This window comes from Anser brachyrhynchus, assembly GCF_964034855.1.
Source record: "Anser brachyrhynchus genome assembly, chromosome: 1".
NCBI classification, from domain to species: domain Eukaryota; kingdom Metazoa; phylum Chordata; class Aves; order Anseriformes; family Anatidae; genus Anser; species Anser brachyrhynchus.
In genome coordinates, this window is record NC_137694.1 from 45978893 (window position 1) to 46005979 (window position 27087).

General features: G+C 42.2%; 3 protein-coding genes across 4 annotated transcripts in view; 1 reads left to right on the forward strand and 2 right to left on the reverse strand.

The window, feature by feature from the left end:
- The window catches only part of SCYL2 (SCY1 like pseudokinase 2), a 38871-nt gene extending 33457 nt beyond the window's left edge, over positions 1 to 5414 (reverse strand). The window contains exons 1-2 of the mRNA XM_080595907.1: positions 5114 to 5414; positions 172 to 369 (exon numbers count right to left, since the gene is read on the reverse strand). Coding sequence (XP_080452033.1) covers positions 172 to 348 — 177 coding nt within the window. The 5' untranslated portion in view covers positions 349 to 369; positions 5114 to 5414. The remainder of the gene's footprint in view (positions 1 to 171; positions 370 to 5113) is intronic.
- A 1642-nt stretch (positions 5415 to 7056) lies between these two features.
- ACTR6 (actin related protein 6) lies at positions 7057 to 17864 on the reverse strand. Its single transcript, XM_080595920.1, has 11 exons — positions 17617 to 17864; positions 17193 to 17310; positions 14348 to 14416; positions 12835 to 12958; positions 11954 to 12089; positions 11810 to 11866; positions 10989 to 11087; positions 10727 to 10805; positions 9213 to 9384; positions 8168 to 8306; positions 7057 to 7350 (listed from the first exon to the last, which is right to left on the reverse strand). The coding sequence occupies exons 1-11, from the start codon at positions 17682 to 17684 to the stop codon at positions 7221 to 7223; spliced, it is 1191 nt and encodes a 396-aa protein (XP_080452046.1). The 5' UTR covers positions 17685 to 17864; the 3' UTR covers positions 7057 to 7220.
- Positions 17865 to 22687: 4823 nt separating this feature from the next.
- BLTP3B (bridge-like lipid transfer protein family member 3B) overlaps positions 22688 to 27087 on the forward strand; it is a 56960-nt gene continuing 52560 nt past the window's right edge. The window contains exon 1 of one of the 2 annotated variants that reach the window (XR_013952311.1): positions 22688 to 23020. Coding sequence is in view for 1 of the 2 variants with exons in the window: in XM_080595883.1 (XP_080452009.1) it covers positions 22977 to 23020 (44 nt within the window). In the remaining variant the exon portion in view is untranslated. The remainder of the gene's footprint in view (positions 23021 to 27087) is intronic. The other variant, XM_080595883.1, reaches the window with a different exon arrangement.

The following is a 27087-nucleotide window of genomic DNA, read 5'->3' on the forward strand; positions in this document are numbered from 1 at the left end:
CCTATGTAGATGAGAACATTATATTTAAATAGTTTTGGTGTCTTCAATTCATTTTACACCCTTAGAACTCGTCTGCCCAGTTGGGTTTTGTTTTAAATACCACTTAAGAGCTGCTACCTACCAGCCTGTTATCTAATGCTTATAAACACAGGTCTTTACTTGACTACCCACCTGTTTTGTTGATTTTTTAGTTCCATTAAATATCTTCCAAGCAAGACCGTTACCACCACTGGCAATATGTCGGCCAACATCAAACTCCCTGGTCACAGGATTTCCCATGACAGCGCTGGTGACATCTGCCGTTACCTTCGTAACGGTACTCTTCAGTTTATTCAGCATGGACTCCATGGTCTCTACCAAGGTAGTATCCTAAAAGGACAGGAAAAAAAAGGCATCAGTCTCTCAGACATTCTATTAATATAAAAGAAATGTTGAAAATTATAATATTAAAGGACATCTAACCAAGGATCCAATAGGATATAGGAGTAACCCCCCCAAAAAAGAATACTGAAATAGAATTTCCAGGGCTCTGCAGTCAGACATATTCATACTGCGCAAACATATTTGTGAGCACACACATGAGGACTGTACGTCTTTGTTCCCCCTCCTCAAAAACTTTTGAATCTGTTGACCATTCTTCGTTAGATCTATCAAAGCAATTGAGGACTGAAACACACAACCATTTCTTGAAAACGAATGACTGAATAAAGCAGAGAACCTACAAACTGCTCCCATGAAAGGAAATGTTCACACCTTGTGCATCAACATCAATCAAGCAGGAAAACCAAGTCCGAATGAAACCAAGCTCCATCAATTCCAGCGCTTATGGAACTACACATTTTCTGCAAGGAAAGACTGCTTAAAATCCCAGATCAGCAAGTGAAAAGATTTCTACTATACAAAAGACAATTATAAAATATGTTCTTTCCTACATTGAGCCTGCCAAAATGCAAACTCAAGATTTAGAATTTTACTCATCAGAATTGCTGACATTATTTGTCTGACCTGAGTATTCATGAGCTGATCAGCTCCTGATGGAGTAGGGAACAACAAACTGCCTTTTTATGCAGCAAAATTGTACGTGCAAGTTTATTTATATCACCTTGCAAATTTAAGAGCTAACTGTGGCTGCTTATCGTTTAGTTCACCTTCCCCTCTACTGTGCACTTTCATGGTTTCCTTAGTTGTCATAATTAATTCCAAAAATCTGATTTGTCTATTCCATGAGACAAAAGTTTGAAGAATATATCCCATTTATACAACTGTCTCTCTGATAGCAGATACACAAGAAAGAATGGAGACATGAAAGAAATAGTGAAAGAGAGACACAGACATTCATCTTCTTTATCGGTGTGCAAAGATGAATAGAGAAGGCAAAGAAATGATTTCCTGGAATCAGTATTATGTGGTATATTCAAATGCAACATCTAAGGATATTTCTTCATCCAACTTTTCAAATAAGAATACTAATGCCTTCAGCCTATAGGAGAATAAACCTAAAACAGTACATCAGCAAATATGTTGAGATCTGTAGAAATACTATTTTCACTTACAGCTTCATTTTTCATATACTCAGTTAATTGGTACAATTGGTACATAATTTGTGCAAAACTACCTTGAAAAATAGCAGAGGTCACTACTGTTCAAATGGAAGAGACTAGATTCAGTTGTGACAAAGAAGTTCTCCAAGTCATACTAACGAGGACAAGAGAAGCAGAAGGCACTAACAAGCAATCCAGGGAGCGGTGAGACTAATCAGCCCCAATGCCCATCAGATCTGATGTGAAGTGCCTATCTGCAGTGAATTAAACCCTTACCCCTCTGCTCAGGTATTATAAGGCATTGTTCTGGTCTACACAGATTATCTGGTGTCTGATCAGCCAGCATTTTCCACATTCATGACATAGATGGGAGTTTGTTTCCTCTCCACGGTTCCTTACTCTCACAAAACCCGTAGCTATTTATCTTTGGCAACTGCGTATGTCAGTCAAACTTGACTGAAATGACTGCACTAAAGTTATTCAGACATACACACCTTCTCCCCCTGGTACTGCAGAGCTGATTCCATACAAATTCAAGGCAAATAATCTGGCTAGTACTAAATTGGACAGACTTGTTTCCTAAAAGAGGTAATAAAAACACTAAGCAATTTTTCTTAAAAGAATTTTCTGAGTAACTGAAGAATTCACTCAGCGTAGATGTATGGCACGGTGCTAACCTAGTTCTACGCAAATGCTAGCCCTGTGCTGGAAGCAACACAGGATGTTGCCGTGTCCTGACTACCACAGCAGTTATATCCCACCCTCAGTAACCTTCCACAGCGAAACACGCAATTACACTACCGTTGTGACTCCAGAGACACTTCTCCAACGTCCACGTCAGCTGAGTAACACTACTTTGTGCCTCTAAAGGGAGAGCCAGACTAGGAGATTTAAGAAAACATATTATAAAAAATAAAAGTATCAGCTTTAAAATTGGAAAAAGTTATGGCTTCATCAGGACCACTCAGGAGCAGAATCAGATTATGAAGCACTTCGGGATGAAGTAGGTCTTAATTATGGGGATGAGGAGCTGAGACTGAATACAGTGAGATAATCTTTAGAGTAATTATGTGCTTGCTTGGTATTTACTAACTCCCTTGTTGAGAACACTGCTGAAAATAAACTATGGAATCACAGAATTCCTTTAGTAAATAATTGTATTATTTGCGATACTTTATTACAATATATCAATTTTACCTTATCAATTCTGCTATGGAAAAACACGTGCAATTCTTAAGCGTGCAGCCCAAGACCAAACAGCTTTGGACACTGTCCAAGATCCCTCTATAAAGGAACTTCTCTTTAACCTGCTAAGTTGTTAGAAACAAGGATCATGGAGTATTCTAATTAGGAGCAGTAGGTATCTCTAGGTTTTATTCTGCAGGAAAAAACTCTATATACTAAAGGACTACAAAAACAATCCTAATGAGTTTAAGATAATCACTAATCTAATTTGTTTTTAAGTTTTGTGCTATTTGTGTTCAGTTTTGTTCACTCCCAGCCAACAAATCTGTAGTATCAACACAACGTAATCTTATGTTGGAATTCTCAAATCCAGAGAAAGACTTCATAAAAATAGTTGCAGTGATGGGATGAAGAAAATGTATGTGTGTGCATGCTCAAATTAGTTGGATAAACTCAAACAACAACTTCTCTATATATACAGACAGTGGAAAAATGTAGTACTAATTGTATGAGAACCGCCTTGTGCTGCGGGTGACAGACTAACTGCAGTGAGAAGCCTGGAAAAGCCGCGAGGTGAGAATGCTAACAGCATTCCAGTGTCTGAAGGGTTAGGGTTTAAAAAGCAATCCTGGCAGGCCCTGTCCAACAGGCTTGACGGTATGCAAACTACTGATTAATTCAGCTAAGGGAAAACTCGTACTGAGAAACTTACTTCTCAATAAGCAGTCTGAGTTTTAAGTTTATGTCCATCTAACACCATCTATACATTTGTAGAAATCCTCATGTCAACATTTGGACTGTGTTCTACAAAAGAGTTTTTCTTTGGCTCTATAAAAAAATGATTGTTGTTACCAATTTCAGTAAAAACTGAAACGTACATCAACAGGAACAGCGTACCTAGAAAATCCATACAAAAACAGTTTAAAAACTAAACTATTTGGGGTAATAACTAAAATATCAGAAAACATGATGATCCTAACTATATCTGAAACATGCCATTTTAGATCTCAATTGTAGGAAGCCGTTTGATTGTTCAGTTCTTTTAAGACTTAACTACTATTTATAGAAAAATTAACAACCACAGGACAATAAAGCAAGTCAGTTACCCAGAATGGAACTTGAAATTAAAGTTAAAAGGTAATAAATGATAAAAATACAAGATCTTATGCGTATTCGTGTCCAGACAAGCAACCCAGGACAGGCAATAACATTTAAGAACTTTGCCTTCCTCCTGTTTCAATTTGAAGGGTATTCTTAACGTTACTGATATCAAGCCTGTGAAAGCAAGAACCTGATCCCAATACAAAGTGTATGAAATCTAGAAACAATCCTAAGAAGACATCTGGTATACGGTATGAAGTCCCCTCACAACTGACAGTGGTGTCTCTGCTGGTATACATCAGCAAGAATACATCAGCACAGCACCAATCTAACCACTCGGCAAGGGTAATCAGCAACAACCGCCTAAAAGTAAGAACTGAGACAAAACACTGAAAATGCTGAAGTAAAAGTGAATCCTAAATAAATGTTCCCCATCACTTTAATTCTCATTTAAATTAACTGCATGACTTAAAGCTATTAATTTATCCCTGAAGTAATTCACAGCTTCACCTGCTGTACTACAGGGGTGCACTCTGCACTCCCAGCAGCGCACGCAGTGCCAGACCTCTGATCCCACAAGAAGCTGGGATTCCCCATTGCGAAACAAGGCAGGTGCACGGCTACTTCAGGCCACGCAACCCAAACTACCAGCCCGCCAGCTGGACTTGTGCAATGATGTATTCACAGGAAAAAAAAAAAAAAAAAAACAGGTGCTTGAACAACTGACTCTCAGAGAAAAAAAAAGAAATAAATGCAAAAAAAAAGGAAAAGGAAAATAAAGGAAAAGGAAAATCGGGCTTAACCGAGTTCTGGCACTTGTTTTAACAATGACGCGAGGACCCAACACGATGATGTAATGTGCACGGTGCCGCTGCCTCCGAGCAAGTCACCTTCATGACTTTTTTTCCAGCATTTGGGGACTGAGCCGCAACCGAAACCTTGAAGACCCGCGGAGCGGGCCCCACGGGGCTCTGAGCGGGGCTCTCCCCGCCTGTCACCCGCTGCCAGGGGGCGATCCCTGCGCTGCGCAACCCGCGGGGCTGCCTCCCGCGGCCGGCCCCCCGCACGCAGCGCGCCCCGCTCCTTACCCACGGCGAGCCCGGAGCCGCCAGCGGCACGCGGCGGGTCCCCGCCCGCCCCCAGCCGCCCCAGGGCCGCTCCCGGCCGGCAGCGACCGCGGCTCCAGGCCGGGCCCCTTCCCCTCCGCTCCGCAGCCCCGGCGGAGCCAGCGGCGCTAGGCCGCGGGCAGCCGCCGTGCCGCGGGGCCGGGCGGGCCCCTCACCCACCTCAGCGCGGGGGAAGCCGCTGGCGCGGGGCCCTGCTGCCGGGCCCGGCGGGCCGCCCGTCCCGCTGCCTCCGCCTCGGCCCCGTCCCGCTCCGGTTACTCCATAGCGACGGCGGCAGTGCCTCACTTCCGCCCCGGCGGGGCGGCGGCCGAGGGGGGCGGCGGGAAGTGAGGTGCTGCCGGCTTCCGCCGGGCCGCTCTGCCTGCACCGGGGGGCGGCAGCGACGGCCCCTGCCCGCCCGCCTGCCCAACCGCCGACCCCCGGCCCCGCCGCTAAGGACGGGGCAGGGCGCGGGGCTCCCCTCCCGCCCCTCGTTTCTGACGGTTCCACCCAAAATCACCTGGGGGGTGGGGATTCTGGCCGCACCCCCACCTCTGCTTGTAGGTTCTGTGTCATCAAACCCGTTCCCAGCATGAATCCGTATGTGAGCAACCTCTATATGAAGATTTCAAAGTAACAGCATACTATGCTCCTTGGAGTGGTGTCCCATATTTTCTTACACAGAATAATACAAGTTATATTCAAGAGTTTGTAGAAGTTATTGTTGTGCACAAACATCTTAGTTGTCCCCTCTATGGCTAATAAACAGAAGCAGGAGGATACCTCTTCCACTTAGAGGAAAGCCACCAGGAGTTGCTAGTCCAAAGTATAAAAAACTGTATTTGTGAAGAAGGATCATCTCAGTAAACTGTTTAATTGGGACAGCTTGTTATCCAGATTTCTCATTCCCTGGAGTGCTGGGTTTAGTTCTCATCTGTATTGCTCTTATTCTGAGACCTCTGGGTAGTAACAGGAGCTTACCAAATTGGGAGCGAGATGGCTGTAACACCGCATGCTCATCTGAAGAAGAAAAGAAGCACAAGCCAGCAATGAGGATATGTATGTATCTTAATGCTCTGAGTGATCCCGGGGGCTGGCAGTATGCACCTTTGTTTCCCCTGTTCATTTAGTCAACTCTGACTGTTCAACTAGATCGATAAGGTCATATAGATCATGAAAAACAATTTTCAGAAAATAATAGCATCTAGTTTTGCTTCAGTCCCCCTCACTGGAAGGAGACTTGTTTAAGTCCTCTGAAGGGCATGTAATCCACTGAAACTTCTCCTTAACTCATGTCATCAACTGGCTAAGCCAGCCACCTTCATTCCAAGCTAGGTAAATAGTGCTTTATCATAAGGCAGACAAGAGATGGAATATGGCCCTGCAGCTGGGAATAGGCCATTCCTGAGCCCATTTGAGTATCACCAGCCCAACTAAAGAATTCACCTACAGTCATGAGTCAAGATCAGTGTCAGCACCTGCCCACCCATTATCCACCCTGAGTGAGTGCCTAACTGTCCTGACACCCAAGGCAGCCAGGTGTAGCAACACACACCAGCACAGCTCTCACAGCTATTGCTTGTCAATGTTGCTCTTTCCTGCCCCACGTGCACTGATGGCAAAGTAAAGGAGCTTCTTCTGATGCCACGGTTGCATTGTAGACAGAACTAGTAACTACAGGCTGGGGCATTTCTGTTTGTGTGGAATGCAGGTCTAGGACACAGATAGAATTAACCAAGCCACAGCTGCAAACTTGGTTCACCTCAGACTATATAAGCCTGGTAGAAATTCCAAAAGGTGAGAGGAAGGGGAAAAGGTTTGTTTGCTCTCCAAAACAAGAACCCACTAACCCAAAACACCAAAACCCCTTTTTAAGAAGGAAGTGTTCAGATTACTCTTGGGCAATTTTGAGTGACCTTTTAAGAAGTGTTTAATGTCCAGTCAGTTTCATAAAAATTCCCCCCCTCCCATTAATGTATCTTAATTTCTTCTTAACACGTGTTATACCAGTAAGAGCATTCACTATTTTTATCGCCTCATGCTATCAGTTTTTTGCAGTAAGAATAATAATGAAGCTATCAGTAAAAGATGAGAACGTAATGAAATGCAACACACACATTTCATAGTATTAGGTTTGTAAAACTTTATTTTTAAACTCTGAAAATGAATTTTCCCCAATCCAGTTAAGTACAGGAAAGCTAAAACACAATCCTAACTGACAGAGAACAAGCCACAGTTCACAGTTCTGAGTAAAACACTGGAATAACAATATAAGCAACTATACTACTTATATATCAAATTTCTCTTCACAGATATTGTGCCCATGCTCTTCATAATCTTCTCTAGTTACTACCATGTCTTCAAAGTCATCGTTTTCAGAAATGAGCTTCCCACCTTCCCAAGAATAAGTAATAGGGCTGAAAAATGAATAAAACTATTGTTAATTTTATCCAAGTTCATTTAAAATATAAGTATGCAGTGATGATTTCCAGTAATTATTTAGCGATACCTAACAAAAAATATCTAAAATCAGAAGAGACTGTTTCAAGATAATTTTTTTGATTGCTAAATGAAACCATCCAGCACCAGACAAATTTTGAGACAGTTTCAAATTTTACCACTGCTAAGTGGCTTCCCTTTTTATAAAATATTAAGTACCTTTTGTGAGAAAGGAAGTAGAGGTGTCTTTGTATTTACTTTGTACAGGTAACAATTCCTTAATATTTAAAAATACTCTTTAATAATACTTTAAAAGGTAAAATTTTTTTGTACTATCAAAGACTACTTGTTTTGGCTCAAATGTAAATTCACTTGGTGCAAAGACGTTATCCCTTCCAAATCCCTGAAGTGGCTACAATACTAATGACATGCCAGCATTCCTGTGCTGAAAATTCTTTCAAGTAAAGGACTAAACTCTAATTGTGCATACTTATGTATCCAATTCTCTTGATGAAACTATAGTCTTACTGATCGATTTGTAATAGGACTGTTCCTGGAAACACCTACTTGTGTGCTTAACTTTATTAGGCAAAGTAACAGACAAGCAGGTGGTCTGTAATACATTGTTTGTCAGAAAACACACCAGATTAAAACATCCTTCTTGTACAATGTTGGTTCACTTAAATTAAGGGGATGAATTTAAATATTAATTATCCTTTTATCAGCAAAAGAAATCCTACTTTATATTTTTTTCTGCTATAAGAAAATGCTTATTCTGTACAGTTTAGGACTTACTTTTCAGGAAGAACAACAGAAACATCATAGTCAGTTGGAGTGAGGCATCGAACTTCAGAATAGACCCGATCTCTGAAGCCCGGAAAAAGGGTGTTTCCTCCAGTCAGAACTATATTCTTGAAGAAATGAGGTTGCATTTCTTTAAAATTAAAAAGAAATAATAATATCTGTAATTAGAGACTAAAGATTTATTTAGAAATTGAAGTTTATTCCCAAATTTGTTATGAATTCAAAATGGAGTAAGAAATACTCAAAGTAGTGATCATATAGTGATCAAATCAGTAAAATAGTTTTAATGCAAAACAGGAAAGTGATCACAGTCTGTTCATTAATTATCAAAGCCAAAGTCTAAAAAATCACATTTTAATTGTCTGTTAGATTGCATGCCTACCAACACATTTCCCTTTCAAAAGGGATTTTATTTTGTACCTAAAAAAAATATATACATATATCATTTCATAGCCTCAACACCTCCGTACTTATGTGTTATCACAAAACCTACGGAAGTCTTCTTTGTAGTAACATTAATGTTACTACTACATTAGTGTATATAATCTGTAACATGAAAGCATTAATACTACTCCTGACAAACACAGTAGGCAGAAAGGTTTTAGACTTTGATGCTTGAATGACTGGACTGGCTTTGGCCAGTTTGAGTTTTCTTTCAATGAAGAAATATTCTAAAACACAAAACTAATTTCAGGTATATTCTATCACTGAAGACATGTAAGTCACATTAGTAAATGATGTTGGGAAGAGTTCTGTATACAGTGATTAACTGAAACAGAAATAGAAGCCAATCTATGTACCACCACAAAGCTCTGTTTGCATAACATGGCATCTTGTAGACAATAATCAGTCCTAGGGCATATGACACATACCAGAAGACAGAACAGTTCACATCTTAATAATTGGCATATTGAGAGTATTAGCATCCAAAGAGTCCTAAGAAGCTAAAACAAACAGAAAACAAACAAAGAAACAAAAAACAAACAAAGAAACAAAAAACCGACGACAACAAATTTCAGAACACTTGAAGTTATACCTTCAGGTAAATTCTGAATAGAATCAACAATAGCTTCAGGAATTCCCATCTCTTGAATACCAATATCTGAAGGATGGAAGAGTATTTCTGGAACTGCAAATCTTTCATTTGTTAGACGAAGTATTTGTTCACCAGTCTTGTATTTTCCACTTAACACCATCTCCTCCCTTGGCTAAATTAAAGATAAGGATAGTAACCACAGTTTAGGAAAAGAAATTATATCCTGGAGTGTTTAGCTAATCTTTTTCATATACTGCAGTGGAAGGCCAAATATTCTACATTAAGTTATACTACCTACGAAGTCTTTTAAGAATAATACAAACTGTGGTATTAAATTTGAGTCTATCAACTTATCAGCTGCAGTTTTACCAATGCAAAATACAGTGTATATACGCAGGAGTGACACTTAAGATACAGGGACTGCTTTTGAAACTCTGGCCAACTCAGTAAACACAGTAACACTGCTAAATTTTCACTCCTATGAAGATTTTCCAGGCTGTTCTACTAAACAGCTCTGAACTTTCTACATACTAGGGCATTTGGATGAAATTCAGAGACTTACTAAAACAAAGCAAAGCAAACTTCCTTCAACAAATAATAAAAAAAAAAAAGGCACAATACAATAACGTTACATGATAATTGAAAGTAGGGTGTTTGACAGCACAACTATAGAAAGCTGCAAGTTTTAAATAATAGAACATAAAGTCCTATGCCAGAGATGTAGCATTTCATTTTCATGCCAACTTCCTAAGGAAATGAGTGATCCGCTGTCTACTTTCCCTCTCATCTGAGATGCAAATTAGAGGAAAACTTTAGGTAACTGCTCAGAATCCATTTTTTCCACAAAGCTCACAGGATTCTCAGAAGGAAGGTAAAACCTACTTCCAGAAGAAGGAGGTAGCAAAAATACAAGTCAGCACGTGGAATTACTTCTTAGCTACAGTGGTTGCAACCAAATTAACACAAATGCAGTGACTAAATACATGTGTTATTAGGTTTGCACTGACAGCAATCTGAAATCTGAGGATAGTCAAGTGCATTTGGCTTTGTGATTACATTTAGATGTATACTACAAGTTAGTATCATTGTATGTGTGAATTGCTATATACAAACAAGCTTCAGGAAGAACGAAAGCTAAATAAATGCTTCATTCTGAGCAGTTAGAGTGTGTGGAATCATCCTACGAAACAACAATATAACATTTGACAAAGTCAACAAAAATAGATGACGGATTTTGTCATTTTTCTACCAGAATATGGAAGGAAGAGACGGAGCCTATGCCATCATTCATTATTCAAACAATACACAATATTTCTAAAAGCATCTGAGCTACTTCACGGATTTGCCACAGAAAATTAATACAACTTGTGATACCAGGGCATTTTGAAAATTTAGCCAGTTAATGCATAGCACAGAAAGAAGTTACAATGCAGCACTAGAAAAAAAAGTCTTTTTGACCATCAGGAGTGTATTTGTGCAGGGGAAAACAGTCCAAAAAATACTTAAAATATTACCTTACAAAATCCTTTTTTGATTGTGCTGAAGTCTGGCAAAACATAATCTACCATTACAGTATTTTCCTCTCCTTTCAATCTAAAAGAGAAGAATGCAAAACAACAGAATAAAGAACAAGTTCTACATCCCAACGATTTTTTACTGACTGGACTTCTCTTGCCTTAACTGGAAGAATTTCTAATTTATAGGATATATTTTTGTCTGTACAAATAGATTATTCAGAAGTACCAACTTTTACATTTAATAGCATTGTATCCATACTTGGCAATCTCCATGTCCTTGTAAAAGTCTTGAGACACATAACACACATCTTCTTTTACTTGGTTAATTACATGCGTTTCATCCATAACATGCAGTTGCCTGTGCAAAACAAACAAACAAACAAACAAACAAAAAAAAACAAAGAAGTTTGAGAATAATTATAATTCTTAGTATTACCTGTTCAAGTTTTGCATTGGAGATAGGTTACCATAATTTCAAATCACAGAAATGTACTAGTATCTAAAGCTTGCATTCAATTTACAAAAGCATACCTGATATACCAGAACTTAGTATTTTATTACATTGCAACTTAGTAAACACAAATATCTACCTGCGTTTGCCCTGTCTTAAGAAGAATAGCCGTAACTCTGCAATTAGTTTTAATAGCAAAGGTATTACACCTTTGCTATCTCTTTACCTAGGTAAAGTCTTAAGCTGAAATAACTTAATAAAATGTCAACTCTATTGAATTTTATTTGTGGTGTAGATAGAATCAAAATGTAGCACTTATTTGACAGCTGACTTATGAACTACTGAAACATCTGAGAAAACATATAAGAACCTGTATAACTGTGAACACGCACACACCCTCAGCAACTTCAAAAGCCCTGGCACTGGGATGAATTAGGCTGTTGGTTTTTAATTATTTTTTTGATGGTCTAAGCTCAAGATGACAGTTAGCAGATTATAATAGACAAAAATCCCCTTTAAACAGCATTTAATCTAAAATTCACATAACCAGAAAGAATATCCCCACAAACTTCCCGCACATTTTATATCAAGTCTCAAGATGATGGTCAGTAATTAATCCCTTACTTTACCTGTAAGATATTATCTCCTTCAGATGGTTGGTTAAGAGTTTTCCTCCAACATTAATCCTACATAAAAAAAGTAACACAAGGAATTCTGTAATTATTAACTTCAGGCATAACAAACAATTCTAAAAAATTAATAATAGCGTTTACCTGATAATTGCCTCTTTCTTCTTTTTACTTCTGCAATATGGTACAATATGTGTAAAAGAGTATCCACTATCCACAATGATACAACATAGCTCAGATGGATTATCCCGGAAATACCTGTGCGCACTAAGAGCTCCAGCTGAAAAACAGAAAATTTCATTCAAACTTTACATGAATATACACTTTTAGAATTCGCATTGATATGAAAGTGCTTTAAATTTTAAACGCCTTTTTCAGACTTCTAAGAACTCAATACAGAACACGATAGCCAACAAGTGAACTAATTTTGACAGTGGATAAAATTAAGTATTGTATATCCTCTCCCCCTTTATTCTTTTTCATGGATTCCAGTGCACGTTCTGTTCCCTCTCCTGTGGCCTAAACAGATTGATCACACCACAATTTATCAAAACAATCTAAAGGGATATCTATTTTTCAAAGGGGTTGAGATGTTATTTTACCATTTCCTGTGATCCCTGTAAGGTAATGCATTTCTCGACCACAATGCTGCATTTTATTTGAAATACAAAGCAAAATTAAAAATCACCACCACCCCCAAAAGAGGAATGCTGTCAAAGTCTCCACACAAATCTTTGGTAGACTTCCTCAAATGATATCTTATTTCAAAATATATTCATTATCTCTGCCATCTTTTTCTCCTCCCAGATTTACTTTAATTATATGCAAGACACTCTTAAAAAAGTAGTATAAAAGTAAAGGTTCAATTTCCATAAAAATTTTGAATCGAGTCTGAGTACACGTATTAGTGTATTATTCAAGAACCAGGAAAGAAATTAAGTGATTTGTATGTGTATGCATTTAAACATAGTTGGAATTTTAACCTTGAAAATAATAATATGTGAAATAGAAGGGGATATACTCACCATTTACTCTAAGAACTGCTTGAAACTGATATTCTTCAAATAGGATTTCATTCATGGATTCTTGTATTGAACTGAAGTTAAAATAAGGTTCAGTGATAATAATGTTGGTATCTACAAAATCCACCTATGAAAAATACACAAAGATTGTCCTTAAACAAAAATTAAAAAATAATCCACTATGACATTTTGCAGCAATTGAAGACTGTGTAAATTTGAAGACATGTTTATCACTTGCCATATCTGTTAGCAGAAGCTAGGCTTATAAACTTTTACTTTTTTTTTTTCCTTTGTGAAGACTTTATGAGCAGTGATACAATTAAATGTATTCATGGTTTAAAACATAATAAAAGGGAGCACCTCCTTATATACTCTGCTCCTGTTACCATCCTTAGATATTGTAATGTAACATTTTAAAGAGATACCCATAAAGAACACTACAATACTCATAAAAGATACTTTACACCAATTGTATCAACTACAGCAAGATTTCTTTTCAACAGCTCAGCATTTGCATCAAGAAATCATGTATCTATTAACCAAAGACAAAGTCCAGCACAAAGCAGAAACAACAAAACTCCCAGTGACCTCTTACAAGGCCAGCGAAAGATCCTGGACTTTCTGTGTTTGCTAATGCCTCGAATTCCATTAGAGAAAACTTCACAGTTATTTTCACCATAACTAGATACAGCCCCAAACATATTACCAGCTGTATCTCCCTCTGTAGGTTTTACTCATGAAAAAACAAACAAACAAACAAAAACTGTCAAGGAATGGAATCTAGTTCCAAAATGTAAATGAAAGCTAAATACCAAAAGCCAGAACTGTGTATTTTTAAGTATGAAGATTAAGATATTTAAGGTACTCTTTCATTCTGTATCCTACATATTAACAAAACAAAACAAAAACTTTCAGAGTAAGTAACAATACACCATATTTAAAAAAAAAATACAAGAGAAGCCTTATTATACATCTTGGGCTACATCCAGTTGGTGTGACAAACAAGAAAATTGCATTTCATATATTTATATTTTATAAATTCAGTTTATTCATTGGCAATAAATGGTTAGCCAAAAATACAGCTACTTAATGCCTGTCTTTTGGCCTACTGACCTAGTTTATCACTATCTTAAATGAAGAGTTTCTTAATCTCTAAACCACATTGTATCTGTCTATAATGATGTTTTTGTTTTTTTATTTTACAAACTTGAACTCTTAATTATATTGATGTGAATTTAAGATTGACATATGTAAATTGACCTCAGTATGGATACACACAAAACTGGAAAGTTAAATGCTTTTGAAATTCCTATACCAGAGCTCAAAGTCATAATTTTCATCAGTTTACAATAAATCCTTGTGATTTCTAATGGAAGTCACTTACAAAGAGAATAGTAAGCTCAGCAGTTTTATTTAATATTTGATGTACTTATGTTAAATCCACTCGTCAAGGCTTAACCTACACAAATTGATTATTTTTAAAAAAAAAAAAAGAAAGAAAGAAAGAGGCTCTTACTTGATACATTTCTTTTCCAAAAAGATAATCCCAAACTTGTCTCTGGACATCCCAATTAACCAGGTAACCCTGTGGGAATTTTGAAAAAAAAAAACAAAAAACACTACTATTTAGAAAATAAAAATATATTTCACTTTTTAAACAATTACTAGAGATCGAAAAATGTCAAAATTGATGATCTGACAGTATAAAGAAATCCGAGAGTAAAAGTGTCTAAATTGTCACAATTCTATCATAGAATCATAGAATCATAGAATATCCTGAGTTGGAAGGGACCCTTAAGGATCATCAAGTCCAACTCTTGATACCGCACAGGTCTACCCAAAAGTTCAGACCATGTGACTAAGTGCACAGTCCAATCTCTTCTTAAATTCAGACAGGCTCGGTGCAGTGACCACTTCCCTGGGGAGCCTGTTCCAGTGTGCAACCACCCTCTCTGTGAAGAACCCCCTCCTGATGTCGAGCCTAAATTTCCCCTGCCTCAGCTTAACCCCGTTCCCGCGGGTCCTGTCACTGGTGTTAATGGAGAAAAGGTCTCCTGCCTCTCGACACCCCCTTACGAGGAAGTTGTAGACTGTGATGAGGTCTCCCCTCAGCCTCCTCTTCTCCAGGCTGAACAGGCCCAGTGACCTCAGCCGTTCCTCGTACGTCTTCCCCTCCAGGCCTTTCACCATCTTCGTAGCCCTCCTCTGGACACTCTCCAACAGTTTCATGTCCTTTTTATACTGTGGTGCCCAGAACTGCACACAGTACTCGAGGTGAGGCCGCACCAGCGCAGAGTAGAGCGGGACAATCACCTCCCTTGACCTACTAGCGATGCCGTGCTTGATGCACCCCAGGACACGGTTGGCCCTCCTGGCCGCCAGGGCACACTGCTGGCTCATATTCAACTTGCTGTCTACCACGACCCCCAGATCCCTCTCTTCTAGGCTGCTCTCCAGCGTCTCATCGCCCAGTCTGTACATGCAGCCAGGGTTTCCCCGTCCCAGGTGCAGGACCCGGCACTTGCTCTTATTGAACTTCATGCGGTTGGTGATCGCCCAGCTCTCCAACCTATCCAGATCCCTCTGCAAGGCCTTACCACCCTCATTCGAGTCCACAACTCCTCCAAGTTTGGTGTCATCAGCAAACTTGCTCAAAATACCTTCTATTCCTACATCCAGATCGTTTATAAAAATATTGAAAAGTACCGGCCCTAAAATGGAGCCTTGAGGGACCCCACTGGTGACCGCCCGCCAGCCTGATGCAGCCCCATTTACCATAACCCTTTGGGCCCTGCCCGTTAGCCAATTGCTCACCCATCGTATGATGTTTTTATTTAGCTGTATGGTGGACATTTTGTCCAGTAGGATCCTATGGGAAACCGTGTCAAAAGCCTTGCTGAAGTCCAAAAAAATCACATCAGCTGGTTTCCCTTGGTCCATCATACGGGTGATCTTATCATAAAAGGATATCAGGTTAGTTAGGCAGGACCTACCCTTCACAAACCCATGCTGGCTGGGACCAATGACTGCTTTGTCCCCCAGGTGCGCCTCAATAAGTTCGAGAACCATCTTCTCCATGATTTTACCAGGCACTGACGTGAGACTGACAGGCCTGTAATTGCTAGGGTCTTCTTTCTGACCCTTCTTGTAAATCGGCACAACATTTGCCAGCTTCCAGTCTACCGGGACCTCTCCAAATTCCCAGGATCGTTGAAAAATAATTGAGAGAGGTTCCGCGATGACGTCCGCCAGCTCTTTCAGCACCCGGGGATGAATCCCATCCGGACCCATGGACTTGTAGGGATCCAGGTGGAGTAGCAAATCCCGCACACGTTCAGGGTCGGTTGGGAGTTTGTCATCCCCACCATCCCGGTCCTCCAGCTCAGGGCACCCTGGGTCCCGAAGCCCATCATCAGCATTGAAGACAGAGGCAAAGAAGGCGTTAAGCGTCTCTGCTTTGCCTATGTCATTGTCTGTGAGGAGACCTTCCCTATCAAGGAGCGGCCCTATGTATTCTTTAGTTCTCCATAATTCTATGCCAAGAGTAAAGGTAACAAGAAATAAACAATGTTACAAATATCCTCCACCTAAATCAAAGAATCACAGAATGGTTTGGGCTGGAAGGGACCTTAAAGCCCATCTAGTCCAACCCCCTACTACGGGCAGGGACACCTCCCACCAAACCACATTGCCCAAAGCCCCATCCAGCCTGGCCTTGAAGACCTCCAGGGATGGGGAAGCTGTGTCGACAGGTACTGTCTTTAGAGGAGGACATACATGATTTGACATTGATCAATCATTAAATCATCCTACTTCATTCATACCACTACATACTCTATACATTCATATATACAGCATACTCTTATATAAAAACCATATTCACGTGTTTATCAGTTTTTAACAGTATGCAGACATAAAAAAGGCAGTCTAACATTTGACAAAGAGATTCTCCATAGTAACAACTGTCCAACTAGCATATAAATTTAAATCACATACGTACAGGTTCCAAATAGTTATATATATTATACATTTATGTTATATACTTGACAGATGCAGCGTATGGGGGCAGCACCAGGTGGAAACAAGACTACACGCAGATTTTGAATTCCAGCTAAGGAACTTGAGGTGTGACACACAGATAAGGCTGCCAGAAGCTGTGCAAGAAGAAGAGCAAGGTAACTCGTTCCCTGCACACACTTACTGCGTTTGGCAGCAGCGCTGTGACACTGCCCGCTGCCCAGCGTGCCTCTTGTACGTCACGACACCAAAACCTGCCGTGGGCGCACACGGCACAAGAAGTATGCCAGGAAGCACCTGCTGCTGCCCGGCAGCGCGGCTCCGCTCAGGCTCTGCCCCGTTACCTTCTGAAAGGGGAGGATGTAGAAGAGGCCCGAGGGGTCCTTGATCTCATCCAGCTGATTCGCCGTGAAGGTTTTCAAGCGCGCCGTCTTCGACCTGAACTGGCAGTTGGGGATAACGCTGCGAGAGACGGGCACAGCTCCATGACACACGTCGCAACCGGCCTCGTCCCGTCACGTCCCCGGGCCGCGGGTCGCCTGGAGCCCACTCGGAGCCGGGGGCTACCGGGGGCCGAGCTCGGCCCTGACCCCCCTCATCCCTCAGCTCCCCCCCCCCCAACCCAGCGCTGAAGGAGAGGGGCGGGGCCTCCCCTCACCGCCCGCGGGGGCGGGGCCTCGCGGCGGCGAGTGCGCAGGCGCAGTACCGGCGGTGGGCGGGGGAGGGAGGGGCCCAGTTCGGCGCGGCCCGCCCCGCCCCGCCCCTCACCTGACGTGCGCGTGGCTGTAGCCGATCTTGGCGGTGTAGGCGCCGTTATCCAGCACCAGCGTGGCCATGCTCCCCACGGCGCCACGGCCGCCGCCGTCCCAGTATTGATCCGCCACCGCCGTGGGTCTCTGTGGTTACCATAGAGCGGAGGGGCAGCGCGCGCGCGTTGCCTGTCGGGACGCAGCCGTGCCGCCGGGACCGCCCCACGCCGAGAGCCCGCCTCCGGCGCCGGAAGCTGTCGCCGGGGGAAGTGACGGGTGTGGGGCCCGGTGCGGCTGCGTCACGGCACCGCCCCCTAGCGGGGAGGACTGGAGGGTGTGGGGAGCTGGGGGCGGCCTCTTCTCGCGGATAGCCAGAGGTAGCGCTGGAGGGAACGCCGTCAAGTTGCTCTAGGGGAGGGTCAGGCTGGAAACGAGGAGACATTTCTTCTCAGGACGAGCGGTCAGGCGTTGGGACGGGTTTCCCAGGGAGGTGGTGGGGTCACCGTCCCTGGAGGGGTTCAAGGAAAGGTTGGGCCTGGTGCTTAGGGACATGGTTTAGTGGGTGACATTGGTGGGAAGGGGGTGGCCGGACCAGATGATCTTGGAGGTCTTTTCCAACCTTAATGATTCCATAATTTTGCTTTATCCTTTACATACCATCACAGCGCCTGCTGTCATTCAATAAAATAGGTAGCGCAGCACTTTGTATCTCCACGTAACTCCCCCAGAAACATAAACCGTAAGGATAACTGCTACTCCGTGTGATTCTTGTTCATCCTAACAAATATCAGACGTCTTTCCATGAGCCACCATGTGCAGCGGAACACACCAGTTTTTAGACCAATCTCTGCTTGTCAGATCTTAAGGACAGCATCATTAATCCCTGCACTAGCAGATCCGTTCTTTGGCTCTTGAGGTGAGGTCACAGGAATTACCAGAGGTCTGTTTCTCCAGGTCAGGAGTTCCAGGATTCTGTTAGAGGACACTGTGAAGTGTTGTTTTCCTTCTTGTCCGTTGACAGGTACCATAACAGTAAATTTTGGTTTTGTAATTAAAACTCCAAGCCCAAAACACACAAAACACAATGCTTTAGGTATTTTCAGATTTACAATGAAGCACACAACATTATTCGTAAAATCATGTAAACGTTACTTCACCCTTTATTAACGATATAAAGTTCTCAGAGTAAGAGACAAATTCATTATAGCTGTTGCTAACTTTTGTCTTATGAAATTAAATGAGAAAGCCAGAATTTAATTAATTCCTTTTCCTCTTCTAGATACCAGCTCCAGCTCTATTAGATTATCATTCGTTATCATGTAATAACTTGTATTGAATTCAGTTAGCTGTTTTTTTTTTTTTCTTCTGTTTTAGATCTCATAAAATAAATACCAGACCCTTAACAGTTCACTTACGTTTATGTATATAAGTATTTTAAATCACTAGGAACTAAAGATTATTATTATTTTTTTTTACTATCGTTGCTAACAGGGGACAGGTTGCATACGTATTTATTGTGTTTGCTTACACACTCACCCAGATATTTGCATGGCACTTCTGATAAAACTTCTTTGTTGTTAATGGAGTACCTAACAAAGTCAGTGCCATAGCAAGGATACAAAAATATGACCTTCAAAGTCACTTTTACACAGCAGCAAACTTTGTACATTGATATTTGTATATTGTATATTACAATAGTTTAGAATTCATATTTTGTGATGGTTTTCAACTTAGAGCAATGGTCCATCAGACTACTCAAGCTTTGCATGTCTGGAATTGTTTTTTTTTTTTTTTCCATTATCCCTACAAAGCCATGCTGAATTTCTCATGCAGCAAGTATAAAACAAAGTACACACTGAAAGCAAATCAGAACTTCTTAGGTCACACTTTATTTGTTCTTTTTCCACATCCTCTACTGCCTCATTTAATGGAAAAAATAATAATATTTTTGTTAATTCTTCTGTTTTCTTCATGTTTCTGAAGTTACTTTGATTCTAGTTATGTATTTTTTCCCTGTCTGTATTCCATTCCAGTTTACACAGTGAAGGAATCCACACGACCACATGAAAAGTTGGACTCCATCTGCACACCCCCTGCAAAGCACAGAAATGCTGATTTGCTGTGCTCTGTGGGAATACACGGCCTCAGAACGGTCAAACAGTGCCAACTGTGATTTTGCAGGTTGTTTAAAGCATCCAGAAGTCATCCCTGAGGAATGCGTTATTGCATTCTTTGATCCTGACGCCAGAAGTGCATCCTGGACTTGGCATCCATAAACTGAACACAGTGCGCCTTTCTTTGCCTAGCTGATGGTGAAAGATGAGCAGCCTGATGGGAAATGCTGTACGACCTTGGGTTCTAGGGTCTTCTATTGAAGGGAGGGAATTCACAGATAGGCTGTAGAAACTATCTGTGGTAAATATGAGCCAAAGATCTTCTTTGAGATCATTTTACTATCCCGGACACACCCATTAGTGGGGTTCTTTGTTGGTGTCATGAGGGCCAACTGCTCTTTGAAGGAGGAAAGCCAGGAGCTGAGGCAGATTCTGCAGCCACGAGGGCAGGGCCTTCCCAGCCCAGGCCTGTCCCACCACCCCTAGCCAGGGAGCAGGGCAGGCAGGGCAGGGCTGTGGGGGTCAGCCCAGAGCCCAGGTCATCAGGCAGGTTTCTGGTGATGAAGCAGGCCTGAGGCCAAGCACAGAAGTCAATTCTCAGGTCAGTTCTCAGGAGCAGATCTGGTGGGGTCAGCCAGGGACAGACACAGCCCAAGGTTCATCAGGCAGGTCCGTTGTGACCAGGCAGATCTAAGGTCAAGAAGGAAAATCAATGGGTCAGGTTCCAGATCAGCAGGACCCATAGCAATACATGCACAGATCTGCCACTACAGCCTCCCCTTCTTTTCTTGTCCTGTGACTGTTGTTTCTTGTTGTATGGGGGTTCAACATGATAAATCAAGAGCAAAGAGCCTTGCTTGCTATATGAAGAAATCCTACACAGCAATGTTAAGGGCAAAGTAGTCAGGAAGGCTAAACCACTCTTTCCTGCTTGTGGTTGTATTAAGGTGGTAGCTGATGAGACTCTCACAAGGTTCTTCATAAATGATTGCTTTCCTCCATTCAGAGCAGATCTTTGGGATGTTGTTTTAAGCATCATCTTCACATAGCGGTGGTCTAATTAGCACGAGCATTTTACCAGAAATTCATCTGCTTGAAAACATGGGACTGTGATTTGAAGAATCAGACCACAGTCTAATTAACATAGTCTGGGGATATCCTGATAGTAATTTGTGTCAGGATCTAAAAAGTACCAGATATTCTGTTCCAAGCAAGAGGGGTTGATCTATGCATTTTCCTCCATTCGATGTGCTCCAGGAAACTGGGGAGAAAGTGAAGTCATGACTCAGATCAGCCCTGCCAGGTAGGAATATTTCTGTTTTCAGTTTCCATCAGCCTGTCCTCTGGACTTACCCTTTTCTACCAGACCTATGTGAGCAGAACACTTGAAAGAGAACACACAGCATGGGTCCTGCTTACCTTGTCCCCTATATTTTCTTCCTTGGTGGGAAACTAATCTATCACGATAAACAACATTTCTCCAAGAATTCCAAGATGTTGGGTATTTTTTTTCTAGCTGAAGAAAATAGAACTTAAAACATAAATAAAGGCGTTAGCAGCTCATTTCCACTTTATAAATCTCTTTAAAGAATATAATGAGGTCAGTATTACACACTGACTGATTTTTAAATGCCTGGAAAAATCAATTGAAAATGTTAATTTCCTGACCTATTTTTTCATCTGTTACTGCTTCATGTATCTGACTTGAAGGTCCTTGGGGTTTTGGTTCATTGCGTGTAAATTATTAATCTGTTATGTATATGAGAAGCAAAGAAAGTAGTGTCTGATGTCTTTCCTCTCCAGCTCTAGATTATATTCTAGAGCCAGCAAATGGCCTTCAGAAAGAGGTTACACCTGAAAAACATGCCCGTTTTAGCTATTTATTTTATTTTATTTTATTTTATTTTATTTTATTTTATTTTATTTTATTTTATTTCTGATTAAAAATATTATTTAGAGCACCTGGTTACCCACCACTGAAATTCTCAAGTTACATTTTCTAAAATGAGGGAGCCCCAGAGAAGATGGTTACTGGAACAAAACTATTACCGGTCATTTAATTTTTAACTTGCTTAGAAATTTTGCCACAGCATGAGACGCTATCCTCATAAAATTATCATAAGGCTTTATACGTGCCATGATTACCCTGAGAAATACAAGCACCTGGAGAAGAACCTGATTTTAAAAGTCTAGGGGTTTGAGTAAGTGCCAAGAAACCGAGTTTAGGGGAAATACGACGTGCACATGCACATGAATTCATTCCCGTAGCATTTTATGTCAGTGAGCGTTTCTTGCGTTGTCCCTTTTGGGCAGCGCGGAGCAGCAGTAGCCATCCTGGATCATGGCTGGGCTGGGAAGAGGCCCAGGAGCAGGGGCTGTTCCTGGACAACTTCCTATGGAAGAAGAGTTGACAGCGTCAAATTTATTGCTGCCGGGGTTGTTGATTTGCTTGGCACAGCATTTTGGACCGATTTTGGGGATTCCGGATGGAACAAATTTTAGGAATGTTTTTTGTAGCTGTAAATGAGCATTGCTTGTAAAGAGAGGTATAAAAAGGATAAATGTCTCACTTGGCTCATGAAACTGAACAAAGGAGCTAGACTAATGGAATTTATCTGGAAAACTAAGAGGAACTCCAGATTTTGCTTCCGTGAACGACCTCGTGGATGGATCTGTCACAGCTCCGACACTTGGGGAGCACGCGATGTGCAGGTATTACGCCAGCTATTAGCGCACATAGGCAAATGAGCATTTCATCTGGAGGAATCTCTGCTGCCGCATATTAGAACCATTTGTGGTACACATTACACCTTTCAGCCGCCCTTCACGACAGATTTCTCACCCAGATACCGACCAGTGTCGGTGGCTTGGGGCTGGGGGCACGGGGGGGAGGCGGGAGGCAAGCTCCGCGGGGCAGCCGAGGGCACGGAGGGAGAGCGAAGACCAGACACCGGGACGGAGAGGGGGGACACCAGAAGCACCGGTCGGCCTCCCGAGGGGGTCGTCAGGCACCGGGGGGAGGCGGTGCCCCCCTCCCGCCCCGCCTCGGGCCCGCCTCTCCCCGTGCCGGGCGGCGGTGCCACCGCCCCCCGTCACTAGGCGATGGTGCAGCCAAGATGGCGGCGGGCGCCGAGTGAGGGGGAGCGGCGGCAGCGGCTGCGCGCCCCGCGGTCTGCCCGAGCAGCTCGGGCTGGGGCGGGCGGAGGGATGAGGCGCGGCCCCGGTGCCGGCCGGTCGTCGTGAGGGGCGCGGGCAGGCGGACGCCATGGCGGGCATCATCAAGAAGCAGATCCTGAAGCATCTCTCCAGGTCAGCGCCCTTGCCCGGGGTGGGCTGAGGCGTGCGGGGGGGATCGGCGGCGGGCGAGAGGCCCCGAGGCCCGGTCAGGCGTGGGGCGAAGAGGAGCCGGGCATCGTTTGGCCGGCGGAGGGGAGACCCGGAGCCGCCTCCCGGGGGCTTGGAGGGGGGCGAGGCGGCTCGCCAGGGCTCGTCCCGCCGTGACAGCCGTGGGCACGGCCACTGGCCCCTCGCCCGGCGGCGGAGGGGGGACACCGAGCGAGTCCCCGCCCGCCGCGCCGTGCCCGGGGGGGCGCTGAGGGACGACCCGCGGCGGCCGCGGGGGGCGCCCGGGGAGCGGGGAGGAGCCGGGGGGTGCACGGGTGCGGGGTCCCTGCGGATCCTGCGGCCGCCCCCGAGCTGTGGGAGCGCCAGGTGGGGCCGGGTGGCCAAGGCGGCTGGCGGCGGCGCTGCCGGAGGGATGAGCCAACTTGGGCGGCTTGTGGGGAACTTAACTGCACCCGGCGTGGGCAGCAGGAGGAAAAATTGCCACACTGGAACGTTTTGGGGGCTGTCAGGGTCCTGTGCGGGAAAGTCGTGGAAACTATGCAAACACACAAACTGCACAACAATTCCCAAAAGCCACGGCTAAATTTCTTCCGTTTGTAAAGAAAGGCAAAAGCCTAGTAGGTACCTCATCTGTCACGATACTGCAGCACTGTTGTTCTTCAGGATTTACTTTTATAAATTCGGTATTGCTTGAAAAGTTGGCCCCATACTACTTTGCTTTTTTTTCTTTAACATTTCATTTTGTTTTTTTTTATGGATTTTCAAAGGTGTTTATCTTACTGTTAATTAACAGAGAAAACCAAATAAAATGCCAGATTGCCGTTTGACAATTGTGCCAACGGTGCACAGGGAAGGCACAATTCCCATTCCCAACCCGTCGCTGTCCGTCCCTTAAAGATGATGTATCAAACAACAGTGAAGTAATTTTTCTCCTCCGCCCTGTCTGTGAGCTTTTGTAGCTGGGAATGCTGATGCAGAAGTCTTGTTTTCGCAAGACGGTAACTGAGCACTGCGAGAATGGGAATGCTGGACGAAGATGTCATCTGCCTTGAGCGAGCCTGCTCGTCAGCAGTGTGCAGGAAATCACTGAGCTTAATTCACTGATACGGTTCACTTCCTATAGCACCATTTAGCAAGCTGTATCAGAAGGGAAGTGAACTGGTCTCGATGCTACAGGTTAAAGTAAAACACGTGTCTAGTAACTGAGCACGAGTAACGTGAGCTGGCTCTTGTCTGGTTTGTGAAATAAATAGCTTTCGAAAAGCAGCGTTAAGTACTTTTTGATGTTGATAAATCTGTGTGTTTTCTTGTGGGATGTGATGACGCTTATTCAACAAGACTACCTTAATTGATTGGTGCAAGTTTTGGCATTTTTGAAAAGCTTATGGGATATGTCTAACGATCTGAGGTTTGCAGTTTAAAGCTGAGGCTCACGATCATTGAGGCCACACCAACATTAATATAGTGAAATACAGACCTTATTATTAAGGCCCTTATTATGGGTGTTCTTAAGCACATGATCAGATAATCTTTTCTCCCTGCAGAACTGGTACTTCAGTGATTGCAGAACTTGGTTACACCAGAGAACAAATTCAGGTAGCTCTTTGAATTTCAAGGATTTTTTTTTCCCCCCAACAAAAGTCACAACATTGTTCTTTATTTCAGGTTTTCCTTTCTTATTAGATTTTATTAGACTGGGGTTAACGTAGGCTTCACACATTGTTTTGTGTCAGTCTGGAGCCAAAGGCATAAGGAAGTTCCTGTAATAGAGAGGGTGCCAAAAGACACTTTCACTTCAGATTCTATTACTATATTGGTTCCTGTTCTGCAATTCTCATAGTTCCTCAAAACTGATGCCTTTTTGTCATCTTCACCAAGGGAAGTATTACTGTCTGGAAAAAGTCCACGTATAATAAAGGAAAAGTTGAAGGAATTATCCAGTTATCTTGATTTATTTTCATCTTTGTTTCCTCTCTTTGTATTCCATTTTTGGTGATTAGATTTCTCTTTGAACAAAGCCAAATGTGATTTGTACTTCACAGAACAAATAGAAGACATAATCTTTTACCTTCAGTTACAGTTCTCTGTGCTTTCCTTTTTTCTTTTTTGGTCACAAATCACAGAATGGTTGAGGTTGCCAGGGCCCTCTGGCTGGCATATTGTCCAGGCCTTCCTCCCCGAATCCCACCCCCCCGGATATTGATTTAGCAATATTTTCTATAGAGATTGCTGCAATATCTGTCACCACATCCATTAGCAAATTTCAGCTTTCTTACAGCCATCTGGATATTGCGTATGCAAAATTAAAAGCGTAATTTGTGTCATTCAGTTATTGTAGCTTCCATTAATTCAGTTTTATGGTGCTTTTAGATGGACTGATGGACACTGGGGGTGTGAAGCAGCCTTACGCTATATTTGTTATCTAGGGGAAACTCTTGTAGATACGGATCTTTAAGGTCTGAAAAGAAGGAGAAGAGGGAGATCCAAACTGGATTCTGAAAACGTTTTGATATCTAAATGGCTTTTTAGATTGTAAAATATATTTTTTTAATACTGTATTGCAGCTTAGAAACAAATCTGCAGCTTTGTAACAAATCTGAACCTTCTTTCAGGGTCTGCTGGTGGGTTTTCAGTTTTCTTACAGTCTTTTAGAAATTTCTTGAAGTATTAGCTCAGTCCACTCCCTTCAATGCGCATTGCTTTTCTCCAAGGCTGCAGAAGAAAATGTGGAGAAGGAAGGAAGAGGGAACACAGTTACATTTTTCTGTTATTTGGATTATATGGTGCTTGATACAGCATTTGAAACTAAGCATGGTTTACTAAGCTGAAGAGATGAGTTTGTTGTTTGAAAGCTAGATACCTTGAATTTTTGTCAGCTGCTTATTGTAGTAGGATCATTTTTTCTGGCGAACATGCATGGTGGAGTACCTTTGTTTCATAACATTATCTGCCCTACAATGAATCAAGTATATCTGAATAATGGCGATACCCTTCACAAAGGTGGAAATGAAACATGGTGGCTAGGAGTTTGGTATCGCTTACTCGTCTTGTCAGGCTTTTTCTCTGAATGAAATGAACTGAAACACACATTGAATCTTAACGTGTGCCATTATGTCTTTTCATGGGCGAGAGACTTCTTGCTGAAGAGCAGCTTTTCTTGCAAGATTTTCTGTGGACTGCTTTGCTTTGATAAGCAGATACCTTCCAGTTCTGCATCTTTTTCCTTTGTTAGACTTTGTGGACGAGTGTTTAAAGCAGTGGTTTTAAAGATTGCCAGCAGGACTCTAGATTTCACTATGCATGATCCCAATAGTGTGCCTGTTGTACTACCTGTAGTTAGAAAGATGTCATCATCACTATCAGGGTTTGACTCTTGAGTTGTTCAGATCCAAAATACTATCAGGGATCAGGAGTTGCTGACACAGGCTTGTATAAGACTTTTTTTTTTTTTTGTCTTTTAATATAATTGACTAAAATTTCCTTTCTAGCTAACCTGTGGTCTAACAGGGAGCCCTCTATGTGTCTTCAAGATCCATGCCTTTTTATAAAAAAAGTTTTATTTAAGTATAAGTCTGAGAAGCATGAAGGAAAGCTTCCAAACTTGCCTCTGCATTAATTCATCCCCACTGACTGTGATATTCCTCATCTTAATTGCATATTAACCCTGAAGTTTACCAATGATAGCGCATACTTCAACTTGAAAAAGAAAATCACATTTTTTGTTTTAGTCTTACGTATTTGCTATTTTTACACATGTGCACACACTGAAAAATCTTAAGTGGCTTAAAAACGTTTGGTGTGGCAGAAATCCAGGTCACTTCCTGTTCATGCCAGTTTCTGTGGTTCTGGGTGAACTTGCTTTTGCTCACCTGCAGCAGTAGATGCAAAAACACTAAGATTTCAGTAGAAGAAAATCGCAGTATGTTTCACGATAACATTATCCATCACGTAGTTGGAAAATCATCCTAAAATGCCTAGGAAGATTAATTCTACAAAGAGTAACGTAAGGATTGCACGGATCCAAGGGGTCG

What these genes read in the sequence shown, in the direction of transcription:
- ACTR6 (XM_080595920.1), bottom strand. Translation starts at nt 17,684, where the DNA reads ATGGCCACGCTGGTGCTGGATAACGGCGCCTACACCGCCAAGATCGGC. An exon ending in ACATCCTCCCCTTTCAGAAG is followed by an intron (nt 14,417 to 17,192) that starts GTAACGGGGCAG and finishes AAATTCCCACAG; the next exon opens with GGTTACCTGGTTAATTGGGA. An exon ending in AAGAAAGAGGCAATTATCAG is followed by an intron (nt 11,867 to 11,953) that starts GTAAACGCTATT and finishes TTTTTTATGTAG; the next exon opens with GATTAATGTTGGAGGAAAAC.